Source organism: Caenorhabditis elegans, chromosome X (genome assembly GCF_000002985.6).
Source record: "Caenorhabditis elegans chromosome X".
Taxonomy (NCBI): Eukaryota; Metazoa; Nematoda; class Chromadorea; order Rhabditida; family Rhabditidae; genus Caenorhabditis; species Caenorhabditis elegans.
The window spans coordinates 7,661,749-7,689,231 of record NC_003284.9 but is presented as its reverse complement, the minus strand read 5'-3'; the positions used below and the strand labels follow the sequence as shown (position 1 = coordinate 7,689,231).

The 27,483-nt window shown below is 35.5% G+C and overlaps 7 protein-coding genes and 4 non-coding genes across 12 annotated transcripts; 6 read left to right on the top strand and 5 right to left on the bottom strand.

Moving 5' to 3' along the window:
• The first annotated feature begins 12 nt into the window (after positions 1-12).
• clik-2 (Calponin-like protein clik-2) lies at positions 13-2,592 on the top strand. Its single transcript, NM_076898.7, has 6 exons — positions 13-392; positions 920-1,403; positions 1,453-1,822; positions 1,867-2,077; positions 2,129-2,203; positions 2,251-2,592. Exons 1-6 carry the CDS (start codon positions 381-383, stop codon positions 2,290-2,292), a joined length of 1,194 nt encoding a protein of 397 aa, NP_509299.1. The 5' UTR covers positions 13-380; the 3' UTR covers positions 2,293-2,592.
• C53C9.6 lies at positions 59-271 on the bottom strand. Its single transcript, NR_071570.1, has one exon. It is a non-coding gene; the product is annotated as an Unclassified non-coding RNA C53C9.6 (non-coding RNA).
• Positions 2,593-3,194: 602 nt separating the features above from the next.
• Positions 3,195-6,336, bottom strand: unc-18 (Acetylcholine regulator unc-18). 2 transcript variants are annotated; one of them, NM_001029435.6, is made up of 9 exons: positions 6,273-6,336; positions 6,080-6,208; positions 5,937-6,028; positions 5,713-5,886; positions 5,527-5,666; positions 5,195-5,459; positions 4,598-5,125; positions 4,340-4,515; positions 3,195-4,239 (listed from the first exon to the last, which is right to left on the bottom strand). In NM_001029435.6, the coding sequence occupies exons 1-9, from the start codon at positions 6,298-6,300 to the stop codon at positions 3,996-3,998; spliced, it is 1,776 nt and encodes a 591-aa protein (NP_001024606.1). In that variant the 5' UTR covers positions 6,301-6,336; the 3' UTR covers positions 3,195-3,995. The 2 variants fall into 2 exon arrangements, 1 of the variants encoding a protein (NP_001024606.1); NR_136373.1 differs by having other exon boundaries at positions 3,996-4,239; positions 5,713-6,028; positions 6,273-6,300.
• A 1,775-nt stretch (positions 6,337-8,111) lies between these two features.
• F27D9.9 lies at positions 8,112-8,197 on the top strand. The gene has a single exon (NR_071569.1). It is a non-coding gene; the product is annotated as an Unclassified non-coding RNA F27D9.9 (non-coding RNA).
• rte-3 lies at positions 8,121-8,192 on the bottom strand. Its single transcript has one exon. It is a non-coding gene; the product is annotated as a tRNA-Glu (tRNA).
• A 415-nt stretch (positions 8,198-8,612) lies between the features above and the next one.
• Positions 8,613-12,721, top strand: stn-2 (PDZ domain-containing protein). Its single transcript, NM_001029439.5, has 15 exons — positions 8,613-8,743; positions 8,888-8,960; positions 9,397-9,530; positions 9,576-9,639; positions 9,692-9,757; positions 10,279-10,375; positions 10,805-10,868; positions 10,923-11,071; positions 11,158-11,326; positions 11,750-11,875; positions 11,929-11,994; positions 12,040-12,204; positions 12,250-12,342; positions 12,391-12,510; positions 12,555-12,721. The coding sequence occupies exons 1-15, from the start codon at positions 8,708-8,710 to the stop codon at positions 12,678-12,680; spliced, it is 1,548 nt and encodes a 515-aa protein (NP_001024610.1). The 5' UTR covers positions 8,613-8,707; the 3' UTR covers positions 12,681-12,721.
• Positions 12,722-12,926: 205 nt separating this feature from the next.
• mfsd-8.5 (Major facilitator superfamily (MFS) profile domain-containing protein) lies at positions 12,927-16,239 on the bottom strand. Its single transcript, NM_076895.6, has 11 exons — positions 16,145-16,239; positions 15,979-16,092; positions 15,694-15,937; positions 15,324-15,640; positions 14,022-14,113; positions 13,834-13,974; positions 13,673-13,782; positions 13,557-13,624; positions 13,411-13,512; positions 13,242-13,364; positions 12,927-13,195 (listed from the first exon to the last, which is right to left on the bottom strand). Exons 1-11 carry the CDS (start codon positions 16,235-16,237, stop codon positions 13,103-13,105), a joined length of 1,497 nt encoding a protein of 498 aa, NP_509296.1. The 5' UTR covers positions 16,238-16,239; the 3' UTR covers positions 12,927-13,102.
• Positions 16,240-18,476: 2,237 nt separating this feature from the next.
• F27D9.7 (Peptidase M12B domain-containing protein) lies at positions 18,477-21,899 on the top strand. The gene is made up of 8 exons (NM_076894.6): positions 18,477-18,595; positions 18,641-18,739; positions 19,218-19,289; positions 19,739-19,948; positions 20,260-20,393; positions 20,580-20,756; positions 21,340-21,459; positions 21,508-21,899. Exons 1-8 carry the CDS (start codon positions 18,518-18,520, stop codon positions 21,776-21,778), a joined length of 1,161 nt encoding a protein of 386 aa, NP_509295.3. The 5' UTR covers positions 18,477-18,517; the 3' UTR covers positions 21,779-21,899.
• Positions 21,788-23,518, top strand: F27D9.13 (VWFA domain-containing protein). The gene is made up of 6 exons (NM_001346613.3): positions 21,788-22,296; positions 22,342-22,509; positions 22,585-22,802; positions 22,887-22,997; positions 23,043-23,329; positions 23,400-23,518. Exons 1-6 carry the CDS (start codon positions 22,099-22,101, stop codon positions 23,468-23,470), a joined length of 1,053 nt encoding a protein of 350 aa, NP_001333561.1. The 5' UTR covers positions 21,788-22,098; the 3' UTR covers positions 23,471-23,518.
• Positions 23,519-23,628: 110 nt separating this feature from the next.
• F27D9.10 lies at positions 23,629-23,699 on the bottom strand. The gene has a single exon (NR_071568.1). It is a non-coding gene; the product is annotated as an Unclassified non-coding RNA F27D9.10 (non-coding RNA).
• A 613-nt stretch (positions 23,700-24,312) lies between these two features.
• Positions 24,313-27,341, top strand: dhs-29 (NADP-retinol dehydrogenase). Its single transcript, NM_076893.4, has 10 exons — positions 24,313-24,428; positions 24,530-24,643; positions 24,689-24,812; positions 24,859-24,974; positions 25,706-25,812; positions 25,863-25,950; positions 25,996-26,174; positions 26,658-26,826; positions 26,919-27,091; positions 27,134-27,341. Exons 1-10 carry the CDS (start codon positions 24,318-24,320, stop codon positions 27,234-27,236), a joined length of 1,284 nt encoding a protein of 427 aa, NP_509294.1. The 5' UTR covers positions 24,313-24,317; the 3' UTR covers positions 27,237-27,341.
• The last annotated feature ends 142 nt before the right edge of the window (positions 27,342-27,483 follow it).

Sequence of the window (27,483 nt, the reverse complement as noted above, 5' to 3'; positions counted from 1 at the left end):
TAAATTGTTGAGATAAGATAATTGGCGGGGTGTATGCATCTTTTCCTTTCTCTCTTTTCCATTTCTCATCTTCACCCAGGTTTGCTCATCGTTTTCGATTGTGGGTGGTTTTGTAAGGATAGAAAATGGGAGAAACAAAGAGAAAATATCTGCCTGTGGGCTCTTCAAGCAAAAGTGCGCGGCTCTACTGTCTGTCGCGACGATCTCTCCGATCCGCACTGTCTCTCTACAAAAGATCGACTCACGTACAGGTATCCGCCCACGTCGTGAAACACTATTAGACCCAACCCACCACCGGCGGCTCCTCATCTACCTGTCAGTTCGACAGTCGTCTGACTCCATAGTCGTACCGCCGTTTTCAATTTTCATTTTCCGTCAACATGGGTGAGGAGGTAAGATATTGTTTTGTCATTGTTCATTTGAAAATTATGCATACTTATTCGTACAACTTTAACGTGTGCTTCTCGCGTCTTTGGTCTTTCTTACATGAATATCAGTTATTTTATAGAAACTGATTCTGAAGTTTTGATGACTGCAGAGTAGCACTAGCGATCCTTATTTTGACTATTGTTACCATTTGAATTCGCGTGAGATAAAAATTGCATGTAATTAAGAAATGTGAACTATAAACCTGCAATCAAAATTTTCACTGCGAAAACGTTTTTTTATACTCTCACGGTGCGTTCAACCTTATTTTAGTTGAGTCAAGATCCTAGAACTAAAAAGTTATGTAATATTTGCTAAAATAAGTCTTTGAGCCGACTAGCCACTTCAAATCCATCTCTTGTTGTCTTTGCAAAAGAAAAAAAAATAATTTTTCGCGGCACCAAGAAACTGAGAAAACCGAGAAAACCATCCAAACGTGAACATCTTGGAAAGACAAACAGTTTGACATTTCACCGTTATTATTAAATTTTAGGATTGGTCTGACACACAACAACAGCCACGCAAGAGATGGACTCTCGAGCAGCTCAAGGGAGGAAACACCTTCCTCTCTCAACAAGCTGGTACCAACAAGTTTGAGACACAGAAGGGAATGACCGCTGTCGGTATGCCACGTTGGAATATCACCAAGGACAAGAAGCAAGGATACATCGCTCCAGATCAGAGATCTGAAAATGTTCTTCGCGTGCAATGCGGAACCAACCAGTATGCTTCCCAGAAGGGAGAGACCCCAATTGGAGCTTCCCGCTTCCAAGTTCCAAAGGTCACCTACAAGAAGGAATGGGAAACCATTCTTGATAAGGAAGGAGAGAAGATCATTCCAAAGCAAGCCGGAGATTACGGGCTTGCTTCCCAAGCCGGAGAAGTCAGCATGGGAGGACACAGAAATCAAGTTGCCCTCATCCGTGGACGTCTTCCACACGATCGTCGTACCCATGGAGTTCTCTGCTTCCAGAACGGTATTTAAGCCTATTTCGCTATTTTTTTAGTATTTTTTTATTGTTACAGGAACCAACTTGTTCGCTTCTCAAACTGGAATGTCTGCTCCACCAGGTCTTGGAGCCGTCCGTCAAGCCACTCAAAAGATCGAAGGACTTGAGCTCGGAGAAGACATTCTCCGACGAGGAACCGAATTCACACCATGGTACTCTGGACAAAACAAATTCGCCACCCAAGCTGGATCTGGAGGTTTCCTTAAGGTTCGTGACGTTCTACCACACACCGTTGGAGGAAAAGACATCGAAGAGGAGCTCAAGCAAAAGTCCGAGGGAATTGTTCCACTTCAATCTGGAACCAACAAGTTGGCTTCTCAACGTGGAATGACTGGATTCGGAACACCAAGAAACACCCAACTTAGGGCTGGATGGAAGAAGGAATGGTGAGTAAACTTTTACTGTGGTAGAAAATAAAATTTCATTTCAGGATTGAGGATTACGAGGCTGCTCTCAAAGAATGGGAAGAGACCAAGCCACCAGGCAGTGCTTCTTCTGTTGACCCATTTGGTCACTACAAGAAGAAGTTCGAGGAGCGTGAGTCATCCCGCCAATCGGAAATTGATTCTCAATCTGTGAAGGCTAGCGAGCCAGTTGAGCCAGAACCAGAAGAGGAGGAAGAAGAGGAGGAAGAGGAGAAGGTTTGTTTTAACGGAATATTAATCGATGTCAACTTTATGATGATATTCTAGATCGAGGAGCCAGCTGCCAAGGAAGAGGAGGAAGAAGAGGAGGAGGAAGAGGAGGAAGAAGAAGAGGAGCTCGAGGTATGAAATCTTTCAAAAAATGTTTTAAGGTGATTTCTATGTTTCAGGAGGAAGAAGAAGAGGAGGAAGAGGAAGAGGAAGACGAGTAGATCACTTCAACGCAAACTGCCATATCAAAACTTCACAACCTGACTTCTGACGACGGAATTACGATAAATTGAATCAATTCTAAAACACCCCCGCCCCCGTTTCTAACGTTTGTTTTTCTCATTACATATTATTCGACCCCCTCCAACAAAAAACATATAGTTAGTAAAAAAACTTCATTTTTCCCCTTCACTTATTTTCTCTCTGTGCTCTAACGGATTTTTCATGTCTGCCTTTTACTGATGTATAGCTGATTACAAATACCATTATCTTTCTGAATAAATGATTTTTGTAACTGCAAAGCTAATGTGGAGTTGAATGAAATTTAGATCAAAATATCGAATCATCCGACTAGTATATTACATCTTATAAGATAAATCTGTATTTTGCTTCTTTCACATTTTAAAGATTGCATGTGCAAGTGGCGTTAAGTGTCAATAACTTTTTTCTAGATGCTCCATGAGCTCAACGTGCAAAAGATACAAGAACTATAGCGACCCTAAGCTTTAATTGCCAACTGTGTCATCAAGAAAAACGTATTGTCAGAGCTTTTTTTTTTAATTGTGAAATTTTTGAATTTCTTTTTTGATTGTTAGAAATAGTTTTAAAAGTCTTGTATTGTGGTGCTACATTATAGATGCACAAACAGTAAATATTGATCTAAATTTCTCAAAAAGTCAAAAAAATATGGTTTTTTATTTGGCGTAAAAAATAAACTTCGACGGATAATTCTTAAAAATCAATATTTTCTGTAGTATTTTATTAAGGTGGTCATGTAAGACAAAGAGTAAGCCTTTGAAAACTTTTAATTTTTATTTTTATCGCCATGAAGGAAATTGATGTGACATTTTGGAATATAGTCATTATTGTGTTTTAATTCGTAAAATAATTATACAAATAGTTATTCCGTCGAGTTGATCTTTATTATGCGAGTGCAAATTCTATTCAAAAAATGGTTGGAACAAATGGCGAGAAACGAAAGGAAAATGTACCAGGAAAATCGAGGAATGTTTTTGAAATGCACAACTCTTTTGACTAGACAAAAACACAACGTCAAATCACAATCCTTGGTTTTTGGAATTATTGCAACGAGGAATCCTCATTTTCAGATTAAAAGCAAGATAAAAAACAATAAAAGTCGTAGCAACACAGAAACACTAGCCTATGACTAAATTTTTTTCAAACCGGGGGATACAATCATTAGATAAAAATAAATACTATATCTAGCCGAGCACATTATTCAAATAGTCTTAAAGCATAAAAATCAAATTATTTAAATGGTCAGTGAAGGGTAATACATGTAACTGGACGAAGAAACTTATTAAAAACTATACATATACAGTTACATTATTTTTGGCCATGGGAAGAGAAATTAACTGAAATTGTTTCGGGTTTGATAGACTGTTTTTCAGAAGTTTTGTGAGGTAATATCAATAAATAATGAAGGTTAATTGAGCGCACTAGCTATTGTTGAAGGCTTAGAAAAATGACTTAGAGGCAACAAGCTAAATGATGACAAAGAATAAATTACTGGTGGGAGAATAAGAAAATTCCCAAACGTGTGTGGGGCACGAAAACAATCTATGAGAAAAATTTACTGTAATGAAATAATGGTCAGTGTTTGGAAAATGGGAGGGAAATCTCAAATAGGGCCGTATCTTGTTGTTTCGTCAATTGTCGATTCTTTTCGGTACCCCGCACTCTGTCATATGTCACGCGGTTTGTTCAGGTCACGCAAGTTGGTCAGGAACTTATCCGGAGTGATGATTCTGTCGGACCCAATGACGACTTCCCACGGTTTTCGGGCAGCGGTCACTTCATAACAAGCTCGCATTTCGGAGAAGGTGACACCTCCAATAATGTAGATAATCAGTCGTGGTCCACTGCGATAGTTGGATTGTTGTCCTCGTTCCTTGTGCCACTGACCATATCTAGCAGATGCAGGGGCTCTGAAAATGAAACAGGGTTGAAATGAGCAATCATCAGTTTTTGCTAGATCAGAGAGAAGTTTTGGGATGACTAATCAATCCAATTGTTAAAATTAGATACCTGTATCCTTGGTTAACTTGTCGTCCAGCAAGGAATGGGAAATGTTTTGTGTCCAAACGCTCGTCAATAGCATCTTCAATAATATCCTTGATAACTGGAACCCAGCGGGAAGATTGGTAAACTTGCTCGTGTGGTCTTTCCTTTTTGGTTGGGGTCCACGTCTTCTTGCGGCCGGTCTGTAAATTGACACGTCTATTTACATATGAAAATACAAATCCGATTTATGCGTACTGTTTATGTTCAAAAAAAAAAACTTACATCGGTAACAATATTCAATCCCAAGTAAGCAGCGTTGGTGATTGTTTCCTTATCAGCCATGGAGATATTAGCGTGTTGTAAAAGTTTATTCAAGTTTTCATCAGTAATTCCATTCTTGGAAAGAATGTACAACAGAATCAATCTGAGGCGGTCTTCACACCGCACGGCTGGGTCAATCAAAAGTGGCACCATCAACTTCATTGCATCTCTGACTCGTTCTCCTTCTGCGTCGATTCCGGTACTCAAATCTTGTTCAACCTTACACAACTTGTCAACTCCTTGTTGATACTGTTTCATGCATTCCTCAGCAAGACTGATGTGAGTGCTAAACTTGTTCAACTCTTTCTTGTGCTGTGGCATTCTTTTGATGAGCATCGATAGATCCTTGATCGATTTGGAGTCCATCGTTCCCTTGTTGCCCTTGCTCTCACTGAACTTTTTCAAGTTCTTTGTGACTTCTTGTGAAACAACGGCAATATGTTTGTGCCTCATTTCAACCCATAAATCATCATTCTCATCGAGCAGAACCTGCAAGAACAAATTATCATCCGTTATTTGCGTACACTATAATTGCATGTTTCCTGGACAACAACATACCTCTTTCTCCAAGTTTTCATCGCTTCCTCCCGTTTCGTACTTGTAAACGTCATTCTCAATGCCCAAAAGGTCGTAGCACATTGCTTGAAGAGTAAGTTCATGGAGAAGTGGAGTGATGGCATCGTAACCTCTGTCGATGATGATCAACTGACTGCGTGCCTTGTCGGCTCCCTCACCCATAGATGGATCGTCAGCCTTGTAAGCGTCGAGTTTTTGCTCAACAAGGTGGCCGAGCTCAACATTTCTCTCAAAGTCAGCACGGTACCTGAAAACTTGATTAGTTTTAGAAAAACTCATATGAAATATTTTATGTTTTTTCTTTCGTTACTTACCTCAATGATGGATATTCTCCAAGTGTTGCGCACACCGTTGCGATTTGTTCAGCAATTCTCTCAAGGTTCGATGTCAGACCACCTTGTTTTTGGGCGTTGTAGTATAAGAAAAATGTATCAGGAGAGTCCAAATTGAAAACCTAAAAAAGCAAACTATATTTTTGATTTATTTGGAACAAATCTCACCTGGCTTTCGTATGGAGTGAAAGCTATGTTAATCTCCTTCAGAGTTTTGATGAAACGAGCAGCTGCACTTTTGGATAATGTTGAGAAGAGCTGATCCGAACACGCTTCGGTGAAAAAGACATGAGCGCATTTGTACAAATTTCTGGCGCAATAATCTTGAATCAGCTTGTCTATCTGCAAAACATCTTGGTTTAGACAAGCGACTTTTGGAGATTAAAACTAACCGATTCAGCAGTTGGAGCAATCAGATAAATGGCTTCAAGTGTTGGAAGGGGCTCTCTCCTTTTGTTTAGATCTTCCACAATTGTAATTCCTTCTAGAAAATAGAGTGATTAGAGAAGGAATTAAAAATATCAAGTGTAATTACCTTCCATAATATTGTGCATTTTGCAGCAGGATGACAACATCCGCATGGCTAGGGTGTCAACGATGAGAACATTCCACGCGCTACGCCCGTCTCCCTTCTTCAGTGGACGGATTACATCGTTGAGCAGTTCTTTAAAAGAAAAGTTTTAGTAATAATTTTCAAAGTGTAATTTGTTGTTTTCCGTCTAACTTACTGTGCCCAACGATTTGTTTGAGTGACATCACTCAAAAATCCTCGTCGATGCACTCACAATTAACCTGCAACCGAAACAAATTGAATTAATCAGAAGACGCAAAAAAGGGGAGCGAAGAACATGAGACGGAAAGAAATAAAAGCATGAATAGAATATGGGGAGTGTTGCGAGGTTTGGGGCCACCCACTATAAGACCAACTTGTTTCTCAGGTCAGAGCGTACAACTTCATGGAGGTCTTGAGCACACTTCATGATTTTTTCTTCTTACTTCGCATGTGCATGAAGACTACAAACGGCAGCAATTCCAAAGATGGATGCACAGAAGAGATAGGAAGAAATATGTATGTGTGTGTGTGTCGCGAGAGAAGAGCAATTTCGGACTTGTCACTGACGAGTAAAGCAAAAATCAATAACGTGTAAGCAAACGAGGGAGAGAGTGTCTGAATCTGGTGCTCAGCATGACACAGAGAGAGGAAAAGAGAGAAGAATTGGCAACACGAAGAGGAAGAGCATGCCAAATAAGAATGTTTAACATTTTGCATTGATTTTTTCTATTTTTAAGAAAGTTATTATAAATAAAACGAATATTTAGAAAACTTATTAGTTTTCTTTGAGTAAATTTAATTAGTTTTTTTTCTTCAAAGACCACATAACCAATTTTTCTGAAAAAGTTATGTTTAGATTTTCCAATGATAAAATACCTTGTTGACAAAATTTAAAAATAACAATTGATATCATCAACAAGGAACAGTCGATACATAGACACATTAGGGATTAGGACCGTAGACACCACGGGGACTGTACTGCGTACTATGCGCTGGAAATGACGCGCAATGGAGTGCAATAGAGACCAGCATATAACTATTTCAATGAAAATGGGAGATTACTTATTTAATAATCGGTATTTAGGTTTTATAATCTCACATTTTAAAAAATAAACTAATTTTTCCATCAAATTTTCCATATTAATAATACGTGATACACGTGTTCCTCTTCAAGTTTAAGTGGTTTTCCAAGAATAAAAATGCAAAAGGATTTCGAACATTTCCATTTCTGATAAATTAAAAAGGTGTTATGATTCACAACAAGGTTTAATAAATAACAAAATACGTGCGTACTTTGAAAACAGTTATATATATCTAATTTTTAAAATTAAAGTTCATGTATTTTGTCGTTTAATTTTTGACACTATATGAGCGGGTTTAAACAGTTTTCCTACTGAAGGTACTCCGTTTTTAATTTATATAACAAGAAGAGCTACAAAACACTTTGTGGTTTGTTTCAAGCAGAGAAAATGTGATCACACATATGTACTCAAAGAAAAAATCACAATTTTAGTCTCTCTTGATGACTCAGTTGACTAAAGGCAAAAAAGTCAGCCTCGTTTGCACAACAACGATTGTGAAATATATTCCGTTGCCTTTCTTTTTTGCCAGTTGCGGAACATTTTCATATGTGTTTGCGCCGCCGAAAATCGTCCATCATTCGAAATATGGAAAGCGAAACGATGTGTCTTTGTATCTTCAAAACGGCATTTCTCAATTGAAGCTCAATGGCTCATTGACATTCGAAGTGAAGACACAGTGTAGGGTCACGGCGCTAAAATGCGTGTTTTCCCATTGTTTTAATGGGGAAAAAGGACAATAAGAGTAGAAAACGGCAATTCGTCAAAATGATTGATTATATTCATCAATTAGTTTGCAGGAAACAACATGCAGAAATGTGGAAAAGATTTCAGTGAAAGTTTCAATTAGTTTGGAAAATCACTAACTGTTGAATATGAATAAACAAATGGAGAAAAAACAGGGATGTTAAAATTTTTATCAAAAGTCACTCCTCAAAAAGGTATTCCGTTGCGGGGAATCGAACCCCGGCCTTATGGGTGAGAGCCATAAATCCTAACCACTAGACCACAACGGAGATGGGTGAGCAATGGTCGCTGCTTAATGATAAGAGTACAGAAAACTTTGTGACTGTGAACAATGTGTAGAAAATTTTATCAGTCAGAAAGCAGCACGCGAAGAAATTGAGAAAAATGATGGTTGCCTTTCCGGCAATCTCTTTGGCAACAGTTCCAGAATTTCAGCTCTTATTTTATATCTTTTAATCAGTTTTCAGACTATGATCAAAACTTTGTTGGATGTTAAAAATATTGGATGACTCGTTTCTGATATTAAAAATTCAAACCAGCTGTTTATCATCTTGTTTCTCACTTCCTTCAACTGCTCGTTTTTGCTGTTCGTCTATGATTCCGCATCTTTTGCTGTTGTAATGTGTGTATTACACCGCTTCCGATGAGCAGATAGGATAGATTGGAGCTCGGGCGCTTCAAAGTTGACTCGTGTGAGGTGGCACACACACACGCATCTTTAGTCCCTCTAGTTCATTGTCCTTCATTTTTGCTACATTTTATATTCTCTGTTAAACAAGGCTAAATGTCCGTTACGAAATCACACCATAATCTGGATGTGGTAAGTTTAGCAAATATTATGAAATTGTTGGTTTTTAATGGGCATGTTTAATTTTTGTATAGTACATGCCAGCAATCTGAAGTCTTATGAAATACAAGACTTGACAATATGTTAAATGAAACAAATTCCAACAAAAAATTTCAGGTTCATCATGGAATAGTACTCATTAGTGATGGGAATGCCACTTCTAGATCGTCACGACTGCTTTTATCCAAAGGTAAGAGGAAATTAAAATGGAACTTGAAATAGAAATAAAATGGAACCATCAATTTTTGAATGTATGCATTTTTTCCACACTTCTCACATGGGGCCTATAAAAGCCGCACAATTTGCGAAAGCGAGAAGGGCCTGAAAAACGAGGAGAAATGGGGGAGAAAAACGAAAATAAAAGAAAAGTGTGCAATGACGGCCTCAACTAGTCGTGTGAAAACTTTATTAGGCAGCTCATGGCGCGGAAATTGGTGCCTAGCCTACAATTGAGTTGTTGAGAAAAGAGGAAAAAGCTGTCAGGGTCCCGCATCTTCGTTTTTGTCTTGCGCTTCCTTTGCGCTTTTAAAACTCCAAAAAAAATTTGGTAGAAATGACATGAAAATGGCATGAAAACTATATAAAAAGTCATCCAAAAAAAGAAATATCGTAACATATTCTTGCAGATGAGTTATGTATTCAAGTCATTGACGATGGTACCGCGGAGCCCGAAGAAGCCAAAGAAACATTTCTAGAAAATGCAACTCGGCAAGTTGTCATAGTTAAAAAACCAGACTCGGGGTTCGGATTGTCTATTAAAGTGAGCAATTGAACAGGACCGGTGTAATACTTAGAACTATTGCAGGGAGGATCAGAAAATGCACAAAACATGCCAATAGTAATCTCCAAAATATTCAAAGGATTGCCAGGTAAATCGTCAGATTTAAAATTTTAACATCTAGAAAAATACTTAAATTACAGCCGACGAATGTGGAGAGCTATTTATTGGAGATGCTATCGTAGAAGTAAATGGAATATCCATAGAAGGTGAGGGAAGAAAAAGAACGAGTAGTCTTCATTAGTCCAATCATTTGGTTCCCCTCTGGGAAATAGGAACTGAAAACGAATGAGCGTTCATAGCAAAGACCAAAAAGTTAAACTAGTTTTTTTTTAAATAATAGAAATAAAATGGAACCATCAATTTTTGAATGTATGCATTTTTTCCACACTTCTCACATGGGGCCTATAAAAGCCGCAACAAAATAACTTTTGGCAATTCACGTTCAAAAATTTAACATAAAAATTTAAAAAAAAAAAACAAAGTTGTATTGAATAATAAAACAAGTCATATGCTGTACTTTCCCTATTATACTTGCTCCTTCTCTGTTGGATGGGTTATATATGCCGTCCTAAGTTTCATAACAAATCAATTTTTTTTCAGTTGCCAATTAAAAAAAAACCAAAAAGAACTAACTAAGATATAAGCTGTCAAAATCAAGCAAGGGCATGATGGTACAAGTCTAATAGGGAAAAAAAACGGTAGACTATTTTTTCATATCAACTTCCAGGTCAAAGCCACGACGAAGTGGTTAACATGTTAAAATCAAGCGGTGACCAAGTAACTTTGGGTGTCCGCCATTTCACCCATATGACGCCGTTTCTAAAGTGAGTTTGGTTTTGTGGCGAAAAAAATTTGCTACTCAAGTCAGTCCCATGCATCGCCTTTCTTCCTATTTCCCGCTTCCTTTTTCGATTTTCGACGTGGCGTTACTTTGGCGAGAGGACACACAAAAAAAGTATGGTTGAAAAGAGTGGAAGAAAGAAGCATGAAAAAGAAGGAAAAGGACGAAGAAACATGAGTAGAAACAACTGATGGATTAGAGTGTAGAAGAGCTCTGCGCAGGGGGTGGTTTGAGGCAAAGCACGCGGAGCCTTACGCCATCCTCCCTGATGAATGCTTTTCACTGCATTTGAAATTCAAAAATGTGCGCAGTAGGCAAACTGCCGAGGGACACACAATGTTTTGCGCAGAGTATATAGTTGCATTTGATTTTATATCGGGGTACCAGAGACGTTGGAGTGACTACTTTTCAGACCAGCACAGTCATTGCAACCCGATGGAACATTGGATCAGCTGTTTGATGGAAGAAGTACAAGGGTAAGAAAAAATCCTAAGCTTCCATTTTGAAATTATTTGGAGTTTTTGCTTCAGAGCCACAAAGCGCAATCCGAATCCCGACTCTCCGACTCGAAATGGCAACAACATATTGACGGACGGGAAAAGAAATGGAAAACGTTGACGTCTCTTCCGTTGGCAATGGCTTATGTCACCAGATACCTCTGGGGAACCGACAATATCAGGTTTGCTTCAGATTTTATTTTCGTAATGAATACATACAACGGGGAGCTTTTTGTATTTCTTGTTCAACAAAACTAAAATTTTACAGGACAAACTCTTTCGAAGTTCGTGCAGTAGATGGAAGATCGTCGGGAATTGTGCATTGCGAAGATACATCGGCGCTGGAACAATGGATCTCGCACATCAGCAAACATATATTGTCGCTCAACCAAAAGAGTATAAAAATGAGCAACAAGTACTTGCATCAGAGTGAGCAGGTCAGTATGCAATGATATGACTTCAATGTTTGGTAGGCACGTTTGGTTGCCTTGAAACATCTGTTAAAAATACGACATCGGAATTAAAAATTAAATGTTTTCAGCACACATCAGATTAATGATCCAACATTACTGACTATGAAGCCGTTTTAGGTGTCCAGAGAATTATGGGTCGAATGATGTATTTTCTAAAAGCTAATACAATGGAAATTACGAATTCAGAATAAAACTTTGCTTAATCTAATTTTGAGGCAATTATTTTTGCTTTTGTCTGCTCGATTTAGGATACTTGATGGAAACATTGTTGTTTTTAAAGCCGACTATCTTGTTGAAAATTGAATATTCAAGAAAATAGTCAACTAGTAAATCTACTAACATTATGCACGGTTTTTGCAGTAAATAGTTTAAATTAATGTTTTTTAGATCAGCTACATTGGTTGGGTGAATGAATACTTGAATGATGATGATCAAGAAGAGCTTAAAATCCGCTGGCAACCTCGCTTCTTGATTTTAAAAGGCAGTGATGTCTGCTTCTTTGATGTTCCGCCGGTATGTTTTTTTTTTAATTTTTGAACTTATTTTACATGATTCTTTTTTTCCAGCTAAACTCTGAAGATCTCAACAAATGTGTCTACTTGTACAAATGTTATGATGTTGCTGTAAAACAGGTAGATTATCAAAAAAAGTAGTAATTCTAGAAGGGATATCTACAGGTCCCAAACTCTAGTCCACGAAGAGATAAGCGTGACAATTGTTTCTTAATAGAAACTCCATTGCAAGTTCCAAATCACTACCTGTCATTTGAAGCTGTATCTGCATTTGAACTTTTTGAGCAAGCATATTACCGAACCGTATACAATACCATTTCCCAAATGCAGGCAAGTTTATTTAAATTATTCAACAACAATAACAGTTAACTTTAGTCCCGAACGTTTGCCTGTAACTTTGAAGGAAGAGCCAGTGGAATCGTTTTTGACATTAAACAGGGAATTAGTCTATATGATATTCCTACTAAGGTAATACTATTTCTAACTGTTATTGATATTGATACAATTTATTTCTAGAGTTACATTTGGCAATATCGGTTCAGAGATTTACAAGCCGTTGCTGATGATGGCAAACTGTGTGTCCAGTTATCGTTCAATGATGATCGTTCATTGAATTCCGATAGAATAGAAGTAAAGGTTAGTGGTTTTGCAACTTTCCGAGTCAAGTACTCAAATTGCAGGACATCGAATGCGAAGATGTGGTAACAGTTGTATTCAACCTTCATTCCTTTGTTCTTGCCAGAATTGTTTCCACTGATCCAGACTATTTGAAGGCTAATCGTTATGTTGGAAATGCAGAGGACTAATGATTTTTGATTTTCAAAGCATAAATATTTTTTTGTTGTTGTTCAACTGTTGTTTAAAACAAAATTTGAATCATGAGTTAAAGCTAGGTTTTCAACATTTTTTTATTTCAAACTAAAAATAAAAACAATCTGCATGCCGTAGTCTACCTGTAACTTATGGACCAGTTTTGAGTCATATGCAAAAAATCAAAATTTCATTGAAAACATATGACTTTTTTCAGGTTTCTGGCACAATCAAATTGTCAATTTCAAAAATCCTTTATTTCAATAATCATAAATTCTAATTCTCAAAGAATTATATCGATAACAAGATAAAGACACGCGATGAGTCAAAATCAACCGGTTTCTGTTTGCCGTAATATTGCACTTACAACAGTACTCGAAAACTCAAACAAAGGTGAAATAACAAAGTAAAGAGTTGCCTAATTCAAAGGCTCAATCTTCTTCGTCTCATATTTCTCGAATGGAACCATTCTCACACGCAATATAATCCACGCACTAATAAGGACTACCAGCTGAAATCGTTTGGGTTTCTATTGAATTAACTGCAGCAATACTCACGTTCACAATTAGTATCAACCATGGAATTGAAGGGCCATATAATGTGTAAACGTAGCTCATCAAAAGTGGAGCAAGCATTCGCCCAAATGATCCGGCCATTTGGTACACACCTTGATAAGTTCCCTTGAAATATGAACTATTAGAATTCTATTAACTCATAATATGATACCTGTGGTCTCGGGCCTATTACTTTGGAAAACAGTGTAGTAACGGTGATATTCATAAACGAAAATGCAACACCAAACACCATAATGAATCCAATATAATATACCTGAAAAGAAAATCACTCATACATTTCAGAAACTTAGATCTTACGTATTCATTGACTTTAGTGAGATCTGTACACCAAGAATATTTCTCAGTGTCACAATTGGCATTGCTTCCTGAAAAATTTAAATGTTACAACTTTCATAATTACTTTATAAACTCACCATTTGTCATAAGTTGAACATGATCACTGTAGAACTTGTATGGATAAGTTGCAATGAGCCACACTAACGGGATGGACAGCGAAATAAATGTGAATACTCGGTTTTTCATGCTGAAAATTTTAGATATATATTATAGATAAATTTTTTAAAATGCAACTAACTATCTTCGAACTCCGGTAAATATGAAACAAATGAACATGAATGCCGCAATGGAACCAGCAACGGTATGAACTCCAGCATTTATTGAAACTGATTCTTCCTTCTCCAATCCGAACATCATCATTGTGTATGCGGACCCAATACTGTAATTTAAAACAAAAAATTTTTAGCTTTTATAATTTTATTTTACCTCTCGATGGTAGTGTTTAAGAAAATTTGAGAGAAACGAGTAATAATACATAGCAGAATTGCAATGAAGTCAGGGCTGGCTAGTTTTTTAATCTGAAAATGAAAATTAAAACTACCGCGAAGTGCAAGGGTTGCCAGGCCGATTGCGAAATACGATGGGTCTTCCGCTTTCTCTTATTTCACTAAAACCCCCACACACCAATTTCGCCATATCTAGCCTAGCAAGGCCTACACTATATTCTTTGCAATTTTTTTGGATTCTGGAAACAAAATTGTTTCCTGCTTTTTTATTAGTATCCTATTAGAAAACATGCATTGATAGACCTGCCTGTGGTTTTTTTTCTCATTTTTATTCATAGGCCAAATATGAATGCAAAAAACTTTAGGAAATGTTTTATGATTTTTTGTTTCAAATGTGTTTAAAAATGCGAAAGGCGATTTTTTTGAATTCCCGTGCAGACATTGACATCTTTCCGGTTTTATCAATCGTATTTTAAAAAAATTTAATTTGAAACATCCCTTGTCACGTTTTCAGACGTTTATACCGTAGAGAAAGGTTCTCGGCAAAACGGCCTAGCTTCATAGCATACTCTTGCAACTTCTTAACAACAATTAGGCATTTTAGCTGTTAAGCAAACTTCTGCAGCTTTTCAGACAACTTTTACAATTTCTTAGCAGATGTAAAGCTAAATTTCGCTCACAATCCCGTTGGTTTTAGCAACTTCTTAACAGCTTTTTACAAAGTTATATAAATGTTTTTATTAAGTTGCAGGAGTTTGCTATAAAGTTGCGACGTTTTGCCGAGTTGAGATTTAAACTGAATTTTCAATTTTCGAATAAACTAGGCAATTCATTTGCCGGGGAAACTAAAATCAATTTAGCCTTTTCAATTTTTTTGAAAATAAAAAAAACCACTTTTTTCTAATTATCAAGCTTGATAGAGAACAGTTTCAAAAAAACTGTTGCAAAGCGTGGCAATTACTTACTATTAGTTCTCCCCTAAAGCTGAAACCAGAAAAAAAACAAATTTTTTACAATTTTGATGTTCATAGTAAGTTTTGATAATTTGCGCCTAGATACTGTAAAAATTTTTAGGCGCAAATTCGCAAATTTTGAGAAATTTGTGAATTTGCTTAAATTTTTTAAAGGGACCAAATTGTTTAAGAAATCGGCAGATTACCACAACTTTGAAGGAATAATTTCAAAACATTTGAAATTTTACAATACGTTTTTCATGATACTGGTCAATGGCTATAAAATCCTGATGTTACTTCACCTTGACAGTTTTAACTATTCAACTCACTTTTTTCTCTCCATTTTCTTCATCTTGCACTATATTTTTACCATGGTTGATAATATATTTTTCCACAAAAGCAAGCTTCACGATCAGCAACCCAGTTACATTGAGAATAAGGCAAAAAAGAGCAGGAGAGGTATAAATGCTGATGTTCAACCCAAGAATGTTAATTCCGTTTTCTCCAAGTGGAGAGAAAAGTAACTGTAATCCAGGCCCCATCATGGTTCCAAGTGCAATTCCTCCAGAAACACACGCAATAGCACGAGAGCGATCTTTTGAAGTAGAAGCTGTTGAAGCATAAGCTCTAAGTAAACTCATGTTTCCTACAAATTTCGAGTATTTATTCAATTTTTTATTTTTTATTTTGAAAATTCACCTGTGCCTCCTCCAGCAATGAGTCTAGCCAGCATCATAACGTATAAGTGATTGCTGGACAAATATTGCAAACTAAGATATGTGATATTTCCAAAAGCCATAACAATAAAGCCGACTATTAACGGAAATCTCACTTGACCTATTCGATTGCTCCAAAATCCAAAAACAGGACTAAAAATCGCTTGTGAAACGCTGTACATTGCAACTACAATTCCAAAACTTGTTTGCGTTACATTATGTTCCAGCTAAAAAAATTAGTCTAATTAAATACCTTTATGTGACTCACTGTCAAAATATATGGATACATAGATGTGAAAAATATTGCAAACTGTGTGGCTTGTATGAACGCACATGATCCAGCTAGGTAGATGGATTTCCAATCAGTTTTATCACTGGGAGTCTTAAAATTTTAAAGTTTTGTTGAAAGAAAAGGACAATGAAACAAAACTCACGGGTAACATTGCTTCAGTTTGATCAAAATTTGACTGACCAATACTCCCGTCATCTAGAATTTTCTCTCCTGTTTCAATCGTGTCTCCTCCCATTTCTGGAATTTATGTAAATCCGTACTTTTGGTGATTAAGTGCGACTTTTGATGCGAGAAAAAATGTGCACTGCCGTCATGTGAAATATAGAAGATCAGCGTGGGTTATGATCTTGAAGTGACTCAGATTCAGAAAAATCAAAAATAGAAAGGAATAACATCATCATATCAATTCTCTAAATGTTCATGTGTCTATTGGAACCAAACGTTTAATTTTCCAAATGCTTTTGTTCCCCAATGGTTTCATATTCTTTAACATTTTATTTTGTTTACAATTTTCTTTTTTTTTTCAAATAAATTTTGCAAAATTTTGGTATACTGTTTGCTGAGAGGTAACGTTTTCAGTTTGAAAAGTATAGAAAAATGGAATCGAAAACAAGAAGCTGCGGAGAGTGAACAACTATTTTTCTTCTTTGTCGACACAGAAGTTGCGAAATGAGTGTTTAAAATATTTAAGGCTTACAGTTTAATGTTTTAAAATTTTTTAAAATTTTTTAAAATTCCTTTTGCTTTCAAGGGTTGCTTTCAAAATAACAGTAAATTTGTTTTGGCTAATATGTAGGTGTTTTTAAATATATAATTACTTTTTGAATGCTTTGATTGATTGATTTATTTTAACATAACTAATGCAATTTACAACTGTACAATTGAATTTTGAGTGTTAAATAAAACGGTAAAACGAGACTAACCCAGAAAGAGTACGTCTCGAGGATGCTTTATATCTCCACCTCCAAATACCGTATTTCCATACTAGTATTCCACCCCGCAGACTGGTGCGTGCCAATCATTTTGACAAATTTTCAACTTTCAGTATTATCGATTACAATTTATGAAAGGTCATTATTTAAAAAAACATCAGTTCATAAGAATGCCTACTTTATGGTGTGAAAAGAAACGGCAGCAAACGTGCATTTTGCACGGAAAAAAGATATAGGTCCCTTCACTACGAGATATTTGCGCGCCAGAACGGTAGGCAATATGGTTTCTTAATACGTGTGTAGTTTGATATTTGCTTTCCGAACATACAAGCGGTTTTATGGTATATGAGCAGCAGCCCTTTCCGATCGAGGTCCGCGATCGACTTGCGCATGTGCCGGGAAACCGGTTTTTCTTTTATCAGTCGTGGCCCTAACATTCCTGTAGATATCAGAGTTTTTGGAATAATAATTAAGAATTGAATATAAAACGTCTGTATGCCTGTTTGCCTGCAAACTTCTAGTGTCTGCTTTTTTATTTTCAATTTTTGCAATCAAGAAAGACAAACAGTTTTTTAAGTTTGGACTAAAAGTTTCAAAAATTCAACAATAGGATACTTACGCTATTCTACCGAAAACAATCCTGAGTGTTCTATAATAGTTGTTAAAGACACATACGTCCCTCAAAACAGACTAAGCGTTGTTGAAAGACTTTTAGTAAGTGTAACTAAGTTGTAAGAAAATGAATCTGAGAGCGCGTTTATTTTGAGTTAATAAAACTGTTTATTTATTAATTCCTAAGTTTATTTAGCTCCGGCCTGATTTTCCAGAAGAGCTTTAAACCGAATACACTTGAGAACTCATTTTTTGTTTGTTAAACCCCGTGATGTTAATGATGTCACCGTAATGAGCACGAAAACTCATAGAAGTATTTTATTTAGTCTTGCTCGGTCTTGCTTCTTCCCCTTCAAAAAAAATGCGCAAATAAGATTCTTGTTCGTCTCAGCTTCGGCAGGTTAGCTAAACTCAAAGACACACTACTTTTCTGTCCATTGTTGTCCGAAGAGGTATCACTTTCAGGTGAATGTTCCCTAGAAATTCTATACAGAACAAGAAGAAAAGAAGCGGACAAGAAGAAAATGATCGTAATTTGCTGACTCATAACTTACAAATAGCGCGTACGTCAATGATACGCAGCAATCAGCAGCAGCAACCGTGTCTTCTTCATTTTTTCTCTCTAACCAACAATCCTCCTAGTTTTTTCTTCCGGATCTACCCTATCCCATTAGCAGTTCAAACTGTGTTCAAATCTATTGTATCAGTAACGATTTAACTTAATTTTCTAATTCATCTACCATATTTATTGTTTTCCAATTAAACCCTCCTGTTCTGTCCTATCCTATTCTTGTCATTTTTATTATATCACTTCCCTCTTTCTCCCACTGATCGTGTTCTCATTCTGACGCATAGTCATGATTTCATCGTCTTTTCAATTTCACGGGTTTCATAGAAAAATATTTTGACTTCGAGACGTTTTCAGACATTCAAAACGGCAGGCCTACAGTTTTATGGTCTTTTAGTCTCTGATGAGAGGAATTATACTAATTTTAGCACTAACCATTTATATAACAAGTGCAGCAGAAAGTTTTTTACATGCAGAACTGGTAGGTTGAAAAATTGTTTACCAACGTTTTTTTTTGAAATTTAAGGAAGATGACACAGAAGCAGAGATAGCTGATTGGAGTGATGTGAAAACAGATGGGAAAATAAGACTTATTACGTTTTTAATTGGAATTGATTCAGCTATGGTGAGTGAAAATTTCAGTGAATAAATTATCCGTTAAAAAATGTATTTTTAAATTGAGAAGAGTGATAGTCATGTATTTAACTTATTTAGTACTTAGTAGACAATATTAAAACGAAAATAAATATTGTATTTTCTTTATTAGTATTACACCCAATTGTTCATCTTTGACAGCTTATATCTCAGTTTTTGTTTGTTCTACCCAAAAATTGTAAACTGACAAACTATTTGTCAATTTTTTTTTCTATTATTAATATTTTAAACAAAAAAAAAGCTAGATAACCTTTCAAACTAAAGTGGTCGGGTGCAAAACAAATAGAGGAAAAACGGTAGCTTTGAATAGGAAATTTCATATTTATCTAAATACATTTTTTTAAATTTTATTACTTACGACAACGAAATAGTTGTGGATATTTTTTTCAAGTAACACATTATGAAAATAATTATCAAAACGTTTTCTGTACAAAACTAAACAAGTTCAGACAAGGTACTACAACTATGACGAGGCGCGTATACGATCTGCCATGATTGTTCTAATGCACACTGTGAATCAAGTAAGATTTTTGAAACTCATGTTATATTTTCAAAGTTGGACTGTTACTTTTGAGATTTTGCTTTAAAATGTTTAACAACAAAAAAAAAACAAAAAAAATTACGTTTGAGACAATTTCAGTAAGGTTCGGTTCGGCAATTTGGATCCGCGGGAACAAAAATTCCACGCTGATTATTTTGCAGCATGATTTTAATCAAGTTTTGTTTATTGTATGAACAAATTTCAGAAAGTTAAAATTATCGAAGTGTTTTAAAAAGAGCACGACTTAAGGGAAGCTGAGCCAAATTCACAAAAATTCATATTCAATTGTGATCGTTTTTCACCTAATGTTCTCAAACATGGCTATTTTTTCTTTGTTGTATCAAACATTTTTAGATTAATTGAAGCAAATTAAAGAAAAATCCCAACGAGTCCAGATCACTTTCAAATAATAGTAAATTGTCATTTCAGTATTTTTACCCACTCAATATCCGCCTATCAATTATTGATATCCTTCCCGTAAAAGGAACTAATATGGGACTCGATGATTTCATATCTTGGAAAAAAGAACAACAGAACTTGATTGAGCATGACGTCACCGTGTTACTAAGACACAATTATGAAGGAGGAATTGCATATTCAAATGGAATTTGCTCGAAAAATAGTCTGATGATTTCGGGTGTAGGTTTTTTAGGGTTCAATATTCCATCTATTAGTCTTGCACCTGTTTACTAAAATTTAGGCGCAAGGTTTAAAAAGAATATACAGTAGGAAAAATGTAGTACTTAATGTGAAAAAAAATATTTTCAGTAAGAAAATAAAACTGATTTCTGTAATTCCATAGAAGGTTTTTTGAAAGTTTATAATACATAAATAAATACAATTTTTAAAAACATATTAACAAAATATATTATTCCGCTTAATTAAGGGAAAATTGCATCAAAGACAATCAAAAAATAAATAATGCCTTGATAAAATAAATTATTTTTCAGTTTCTACCGGATGCAACAATGAATAATGCATGGGTCTTTATGCATCAATTAGCTCATGTAATTGGTCTAACACATAAACAGCAAACAAAATGTGAATGCAACACGGCAATAAATGGAAGGTGCCTCAAACTAAGGCAAGTTATGTTAAAATAGTGTTACCAGTGGGAAAAAGCTCAAAACCTTCGGCTCATCGAAACAGAAATAAAGTGAGAGACGCAGACGAGAAGGGGTGCAGCGGCTTCAAAGATCTTCCGGCAAGCAAATATAGAAGAATGACAAAGAACAAGAGTATTTTTAATAGTATTTCAGTTTTATTTCAGCGGGTTTCCTGAATGCAGTGTTCAAGAGATGGTCGATAAACTTTCAAATAGCAGTTGTCTTATACAAGAATCGCCTAGTTTTGCAAAGAATACGGTTGTTCCAAAGAAAGGGTCTCTGCCTGTGTGCGGAAATGGATTGCAGGAAGATGAAGAAGAATGTGATTGTGGTCCAGAAAGGTGAATAATTTAATAACACAACTAATTTTTCGCAATGATGTTTACAGCCTTATGTATCAAGTTTAATTAGAAGATCTGAAATGCCAAAAAATCAAAGTGTTCCAGTAAAAAAAAACGATTTAAAATTACTCTAAAATAACCAGATATTAAATTTGACATTTCAAGAAGATACTGAAGTATTTTTGAAAGCTTACATTAAAAAATTAGTGAGAAATACAAATGTAAATTTTGGAAATGGGGTGAGACATTTTCAAATATACTTCTAATAATTCGAAAAGCACAAAATGTTGATTGAAAATTTCAAAAATTTTAACTCTGAGATATTTTACTTTAATTTTGACAGATTTCACGTTACAATGCGATAAATAAATTGGTACAGAAAACTGTTCAATAAAAAACAAACAAAAATGCAAGCTATTCAATTATAAAATACCGAGTCGGTATTACCAACTGTTGAAAAAAGTGATTGAGTATTAAGATGACTGTGCACATTTTTCCTTTGAGCACTAAGAATAACCAATGTTGCATCTTATCAGACAATAGTACCGCTCACATGTTAATTTAATCAAAAATCACTTTCCAGATTTTGTGACAACATTCTGTGCGATGCGGTCAAGTGCAGGTTCATTGTTCAAAAAGCATATCTTACAACTTTTATTCCATTGGGCTTTGCTTTTATTGCTTTTGTCATTCTACTCTTTGGGTAAACTCAAATTTTTGGTGAACTTTGATTTGGATACTTTGATTTCAGGAAGTACTGCTTATGCTCTCTGTTTGCATCATTAAGAAATACTGGACATAGAGAACAAATGGAAAAGAACCGCGGGGACATTGAAAATTTGAATGACGTGGACGTCGAGCAAGCGCCTGTTAGGATGAGAGTGTCACGAAACGAAGAACCCACAATTCCAGTGGAAAATCGAAGAACACGATTGAGCGACCTATATGTTACTATGCGACCGATATCAAGGTTTTGGGAAAAGTTTCATAAACAGAAAGATGGATCTGTCGCGCCCATTTAACCTTCACTTTAAATTTATTTGTTCTATTTTTCAATCCGGTGGTTTCATTAGTCAGTAAATACGGGTTGATATGTGCATACTTGTAGTTTCATTGCGAAAATAAATAATATATTAAATAAAAATTGGAAACACGAATACAAATCAAACCCCCTTGACATTGATGCGTCAGTGACGTTTATGATGGCAATAGTTTTTGTCCGCCACTTGAATAAGTTTTTGTAGAGATGGCAAAAAACGGAAAAAGAAAACGAAAAAAGAAAGGAAAAGCCGGGGAAAAAGTCATATAAAAACTTAAGAAGGTGTGAAATGTCATTTTCTAGATGCGATCATACATTATTATTTTATTTGCTATTTCAATTTCTTTATTTATTTGTACTATTTATTGCTGTCCAAATGAGCCAACTGAAATTCTGTTCATTATCAAAGCATCTTATTATTTATCCGAGTATCAATGGGAGTCTGTGAAAGCTTTACTTGGAAAAGTATCTGGTTCCGTTAATTTAGGACGCTCAAGCGAGGTAGCAATATTGTCGAAACTTTCTGTGAATGTATTTAGTTTTCAGGCATCTCAAATTGGAGTGTATCTTTTTGATAACTTAAACATGCCAGTTCCGGTAATAGGATTGGGGACATACGGAAGGAGCTCGGATCTAAAAACTGCAGTCAGTAAATTGAAATTGTTGCCGTGTGGAACTTGGTGTGCGGAACAGACTCAAAAGACTGATGCAGAGGTAAACATACTACTACTTCAAAATAAAAGTTTTATTTCTATAAATCTGAAACTTTAAAAAGATCTAAACTTTCAGCAAATAACTTCAATCCTCACAAAGCAAGCGTTCACTCGCCCAGCAAAAATTTTTATCATAACCTCCGAATACATCGACAGCTACAGCCTTCACACATTAGTCACTACTGCAAATAATTTGGTTATTCAGCAAGTGATAATACCACAAACTCCTGGTGTAGTCTCTTACGATGCTCCATACTACAACTATTATCGAGCATATTATGACAATTATAGACGGTAGGTTTGATGTAATTTGTTAAAGTAAACGTTTTTTAAATAGGTTGAATGTTAGTTCTCTGCTATTTTCTATCACATGTTCAGATATGCCAGTCGAATGGAACAAGTATATCCATATATGCACGTTGAAATCCCATCTGATCAGTATCAATTTATTCAGCAAGACACTCGCTATGGTAATTATGACTACGAAAGGTACATAAAAAAGTAATTATCACTCTATAAAATCGAGAACTTCAGCTGGCCTAGCAGTACTTGTTATTCGTTGATTGGATGCCAAGAGTGTATGACGTCACCAGCAATCTTGCCCAGTGTAGACTCTACTGCTGAAACAGTACAAACTTCAGAAGCTACCGCTGAAAACTCAGATTCTGGAACAATTCACTCTGGAGACTCAAAGCATACGGAAAATATTATTGATACAAATAGAAAATTATCTGCGGAACTGGTCACTGAAAAAGCGATTATTCCAACAACTCCCCCAACAGAAGACTATGAGTATGAAATAACAGGGGACCCGCCTGGAAGTAAGCGTTTTTATTTTTATTTTTCACAATAAAATGACTACCTGATACACTTATATTTTAATTGTTACAGTGAAAATCGACAAAACACCCCTATTGGACGAGGTAAATGAGAAGTCTGTGAGCGACGAAGATTTAATATAAGAATGGTTTTTGTTCTTACCTGTTCCACAATAAATGATATGATTGACATGTTTTCCTACTTTATATAGTTAATTTGACACTTGTTCGAAAATCATAAAAACACAGATCGGATGGATACGCGGCGCATTGTCGGGACGGCGAAGGGGATAGGATTGATGGTCACCCTGACCTATTTTGCTTTTACCTCCTCTATCCTCTCGGCTTGTACTGTCTATGACTTTTCGATTTTTCTGACAGGATTTTAAAAGTGAAAATAAAATAGTTTATTGAATTATTATTTGTTTTTATTATTAAAAGCTTTTTGAAAAATAATATATATATACCAACTTTTCTAATAACAATTTACCAAATGAAGGTGGAGTAGTCTGAGATTTTGATTTTTAGATCCGAAAAAACCCAAAACTACCAAATTTTAATAACATTCGATGAAATGCAAAACGCTGTTTTATTTGATTATCAACTTTTAATAACTTGAACTTTTTTTAAAATTATGTTTCAAAATTATGTGAAATGAAATTCAATAGTTTTGGGGCATTTTGAATCCAAAAAGAAAATGTCTGAGATTTCGGTACTCACCTCCAACAATCTTCCTATTGCTTGATTATTGTTTATTAATTCTCAGTCAAGAGCGAGTCACGGCAACTCGGTCCAAAACCATTTCTAATTAGTAAACTCTCAAAAACCACAACTAATTAGCTTAAAATCATTGCTAATTAGCAAAAATAAGCTAATTTACAATGGTTTTAAGCTATTTAGTTGTGGTTTTTGAGAGTTTACTAATTAGAAATGGTTTTGGACCGAGTTGCCGTGACTCGCTCTTGACTGAGTTAGACAATTATTGCAGGAAATGTATACCAGCTGGGCTTGGAAACTATGGAGCACACTTGGAGTTGCATTACGAATATTGTTCATTGACATTCCTATGGATATACATCGATTTTTGAATCTCCGGCAAAAAGTATGTTTTACTTTGATTCATTTGGTACCAGATAATTCATTTTCATCTTCATCATCAATTCATTGAACGCAAAATCAAAACTCAAAACTCATATTTTACAGAGTGTACAAGGGCAGACCGTCATAATTACAGGAGGAGGATCTGGTCTGGGTCGAGCGATGGCCTTGGATTTTGCCAAGAGAAAAGCAAAAGTTGCTATAATTGACGTGAACAAGGTATGAATGCCAAAAATGATTCACCGTTTTGAATAAAACATTAAGGAAGGAGGGCTGGAGACGGTGAAAACCATTGCGGCAGAGGGGAATATGGCCAAGTTTTGGTATTGCGATATAAGTGATGTGGACAATATGAAAAAGACGGCAAAAGAAATTGAAGACACATTTGGTATTTTTAAATTAAAAATGAGGCATTTGAGGAAGATTAGATTTAGGTGACGTTAATATTGTGATCTGTAATGCTGCAATCTTATCCTTCACATCATTCATGGAGATTTCGGATGAGCTGCTCAGAAAGTGTCTTGACGTTAACATTTTTGGTACAATTAATGTAAGTTTGCTTAAGATGAAAATTTTAAAATATAAACAAAGTATCAATACTTATAGTTAGCATTTTAAAAATATGGTGAGAAAATAACAAAAAATGAAATCGATATTGTTTTAAGGAGCAGTATTAAAGCAAAATTGTTTTTCTGGCATGAAACGCAAAGTTTCATAACAAGGATGCTAAAAAACCTAAATTTTTTATGGTAAATCAAAATAACAAAGAAGTATCGAATGAGCTCAGATTCAGTTTTTTTTTTTTCAATAAACACGTTCTTGTGCTTTTATAATATTAGTCATTTTAAACGCTTCAACATGACTCTGATATGTCCGAAAGTTTTTTAGACGTAGCAAATTTAGTGTCAGTTTTTTCGGGGTATTTTCAGTCAATTAAAGCAAACATTTAATAACTTTAATCCGTTTGTTCTATGTTTATTATTTGAACTTCCTAAAACTTTCCTAAAACTTAAAACTAGTCAAAAAATTTTTTTTGAGAACTTAAAAAATTGAAAAACAAAAAAAATATATATTTTCGACAGACCAAATGAGTTTAATTGAACTTTATTTGTGTTTCAAAACATACTTCAATAAACAAATCAAGATATTATTCTTTGTACTCGTTGAAAAACATTTACGTATCAGAACATGTTTGGAGTCGAAGTTTGGTTTTTTATAAAATTTGGTACGGACACTGAATTAGTACCACGTGTTTTCTATTTTTAATTTTTATCGTATCAGACAATTCGAGCTTTCCTCCCAAAAATGGAAACCAAGAACGACGGACACATTGTTTGCGTTTGCTCAATTGCTGGGTGGTCTGGTGAAACGATGGGACTTTCTTACTGGTAATTTAATGTTCCAAAGTTTTTGTTTTAAACTTTAACAGTTACTTCAGCACTAGCAAATTTGCGGTTCGCGGAGCTATGGAATCCTTACAAATGGAGCTCAGAGATCGCGGATTAGAGGGTATCAAAACAACTACGGTTGGTTGTTGCTAAATTATTGGCTAGAGATATTCTCGTTTTCAGCTCTACCCATATTTTGCAAGAACCCCAATGATTTTGGAAAATAATATGAGACCTACATGTACATGGTTCCCGTTCATGAGCATTCGGTCTTGCTCGAAAAGAATGGTAGATTCTATTTTGAAAGAAAAAGTGCACGCTTTTGTTCCCTCGTACATCACACTCATCCCTTTTGTGAAAAAGTAAGTTTCTCGGTTTCGTTATTTTGGTTTCCATGGTGAATTTTTATTAAGAACATTTGTTTTGAATTGTAGATGAAATCGGCATATTTAAAAATAATTAAAGTACTTTTTAAGTGTCAATATTCATGTGCTACTTATTAAAATGGCGAAAAATTAAAAATCAATGCCCTGTTTTCGCGTCTTATTATTATTTTTTTGAGAACTGTACAACTTTTCGTATTCGCAAAAAGAGCTGCCCGAATTGTTTTTCTGTCTGCGTCTAGTTTGTCTTTACACGCTCTATTATTGAGGTCACCATTGGTGTCCTTATTGATTCAGATAGTATCTCCTCTATTACACGAAGACACCCCTTCTTCTATCGTTTGAGAGAATCAAAAAAAAAAGAAACCAACTATTCATCTCCACTTACTTTTTGATTCTCGTACACTATGTAGAATATAGCCAACTAATGATAACATGATAAAATCTAATTTTTTATTTCAGTTTCTGCTCTCTTCAAGTGTGCCGGTCGCTTCGTAATTATTTGGGTGTTAAGTATTCCGCTTCAGATCCATCATTTTGCAAACTGACACTTATTGAAATGTCGGACTATTACAAAACTCCACAACTCTTCTGGTGGCTCCTCATTGTTCCAGCTCTGGCTATCAACTACGTAAGTTTTAAGGTTTCAAGTGAAAAAAAACTATGTTTGATAAAAATAGATATTTCAAAGCTTCCACTTCGATCTATATCTTTGATTTTTAGATTTCTTACGCCCATCCAGCAGCAGCACTTAATATTCCATTAATTGGATCTCTCGTCCATAAGATTGGAACTGAGTATCCATTTGTTGCTCTTTTAACCAACCTTTTCGCCCTTGTAGCACACGCCGGTGAAGCTCTTTACGCTCTTTATCTCTGCCATAAAGCCAATATCAGGTGAACTTTTTCAGTTGATTTTATAACAAATTGTATTTTCAGTTTTGCTTCTACCGCAAAATGGGTTGTCCAAACGTTTATTCTTGGTTTCCCGTCACTCTCTATTCTCAGTCGATACGAAGCCAAGCAGAGGAAGAATAATTGACTAGTAGTTGAAAATGTGTCTGATAGTTCCTAAAATGTATTAATTTTGTTTTTTTTTGCCAATGCAATGAACGACCATTTATTATCAAATAAAATGAAGAAACTCAACGAAACATTCTCAAATAAACAACATGTCGAGAGAAAGGCCAGTGTGTGCAAAGACGCAGAGAAGATCACTGCAAACGCGCTCCGTTGAGGTTGCTGTGTGAGATATCTTGGACAACCCCGCGCATTATTGGACTGTTTTT